This window comes from Eufriesea mexicana, unplaced genomic scaffold (genome assembly GCF_001483705.2).
Source record: "Eufriesea mexicana isolate 0111107269 unplaced genomic scaffold, ASM148370v2 scaffold2948, whole genome shotgun sequence".
Taxonomy (NCBI): domain Eukaryota; kingdom Metazoa; phylum Arthropoda; class Insecta; order Hymenoptera; family Apidae; genus Eufriesea; species Eufriesea mexicana.
The window spans coordinates 180222-182478 of record NW_016910988.1 but is presented as its reverse complement, the minus strand read 5'-3'; the positions used below and the strand labels follow the sequence as shown (position 1 = coordinate 182478).

Below are 2257 nucleotides of genomic sequence, written 5' to 3'. Positions count from 1 at the left end.
TTTATATATTCAATTTTCTTATTACATTTTATTAATTAAATTATTTTATATATCCAATTACATAAATTAAATTAATAAATTTATTAGTAATTAAAAGATAGGGCCTAGTAATACAGAATACCCAAAAATTTCGTTAAACCCTACGCATAATTCCAATTTACCATCACTATAGCCACATCCGGTACACCTAAAAACCTCTCTCTGTCCCTGCCGCAAACAACAATCTCCAAGAGCCAACATCAACTTAGAAACCCCCCACAGAAGAAACTTCCTCTGTCCAAGAACACGTATCCACATCGAACCATGCAAATGTCACGTGAATCTCACTCGAAGAGCGCGAGCGAACGTGACTTGCACAACTGACAGCCTCTCTAGGCTGAAACTCGCGGGGTTAAACAGTGGAGTTAACCGACAGAATCTGTTCCTCGGCTTCGCAGGTATCCCACGCAAGTGCAGTACCAGCCTAAGCCGCAGTATCAGCCAGAGTATCGACCGCAGTACCGATCGCAGTATCAACCGCAATATCAGGGCCAGCAACAGAGACCCGCGTACCCTGCCGCGCCGATCCAAAGCGGAATTCAAGGTCGTCCGGCGCCCAACGCCGATCCCAATGCCGGGTTAGCCTCTTACACGGTTAATTACAGACGATAGGGATCCTTCGATCACGTTAACATGTGTAAATATTGCGTTATTTATACCCATTTCCGGGACACGTTGCAGAGCTCATAGTTAGGGCCAGTCTTTTTGTCTTTGCTCGATCTATGGATCGTTCATTATGCGTACATTCATCTGTAAGATCCAATTTCTCCAATGTCTCTTTCGGCTTTCAAATTAATATTTTATTTTATTCGTGGATCTCTTTTTTGGTTCGGAGTGTTGGTGTTTGAAGTATGGGGAGATGTTTCTCTGGATTTGTTAGGGTAATGAATCTTATATCATTGGCGTAGATTAATTTGTAAATCACAATTTTTCTACCATTTTTGCACTAGCTAAGTTTATTATTGTTTTAATTACTAAATTGTTATGATTAATTTGTTTTCATCTTTTCTAACTTTTATGGAGAATATTGATATTTGAGATTTCTTTGTGTTTATTTAAATAATGAATTCTTTATTTTATGTGTATTTTTGTTTTTCAATTGGCTTAATTTACTTTTATTCTTGGTTGATAAATTGGCACAATTTAAAATATTATTTGAAGGATTTATGAAAATTCGTATAATTTTCTTCTGTGAAATCATGAAGACCCAAGGTCTGTTCTTCAGATTACATAACTGGTATTGAAATAAATATAGATATAGAATTTAAATTAGCCTTCGACTTGATAGAATAGGATATTCGTTCAAGAACCCGAAGAAATTGTCAGAATAACAAGTATTAATCGTTAAGTGAGAGAAATTCTATCATCACTCATACATCATTCCAAATCTTAGATCATTAGTCAAAAGCTCGCAAAGAAATCTCCATAATTTGCTTCCATACCAGTTCGATAATTCTCTTAATAGAGTTCAAGAACGCGAATCTCGATGTAGCATCAACAGCAACTATCTAGAGAACACGAGATAGCATCTCCCCAGAGGCACAGCAGACACTTGATATTCTACACGACTCTAGCTCTTCCCTATCTTCAAAACACTTGGTTGTACTCCAACGTGGCATGTCTATTTAGACTCTGAAAGTAGTTCCTTTGTGAATCTCTACCTCTTCTCTTACCAATTCTCTTTACTCTCTCTACCTCTTAGCTCTTACTTCTACAACCCGGTTGTTCACGTCTCTAGTTGTACCCATTTAATCGCGTCTATCTCTGTAGCACCTCCTAAAACGCTCAAAAAAGTCACTTCTCGCGACCAAGCATAGATCTACGTCTATCCTTATCTACATCCACGTCGACCTGTTCAGACTTCGACGATGGTCTGAAAATCTTCGTTCGTGCTCTATCGTATCTGCGTACTGGCTACTCGAAGACTGGTTATACAGGGACAGAAAGATCCAGAAGGAGACGAACGTTGGTCTCGTTGTTCCGGTCAGACGATGACGGATGAGGTGAACAATTCGCCAGCTATGCGACACGGAATCCTGTTCATAACGCCTGTCCATGTTAATCATTGCGCGGAATTACGGATGCAGCCATGTTTGAACTTGACACGCTGGCAAAAAATCCCGAGGTTGGCATAACTGCACGCGACCTTCAGATGCTATCGTTCGAACGATGCCAGCGAACGACCCGTCCAACGTCCGACGTAGGCGATCCACCTTCG

The 2257-nt window shown here is 40.0% G+C and overlaps 1 protein-coding gene across 1 annotated transcript in view; it reads left to right on the top strand.

Annotated features, from left to right (window-relative positions):
- CPR27 (cuticular protein 27) overlaps positions 1 to 808 on the top strand; it is a 9808-nt gene extending 9000 nt beyond the window's left edge. Inside the window, exon 4 of the mRNA XM_017904486.1 lies at positions 438 to 808. Within this exon, the coding sequence (XP_017759975.1) occupies positions 438 to 651 (214 nt within the window). The 3' untranslated portion in view covers positions 652 to 808. The remainder of the gene's footprint in view (positions 1 to 437) is intronic.
- The last annotated feature ends 1449 nt before the right edge of the window (positions 809 to 2257 follow it).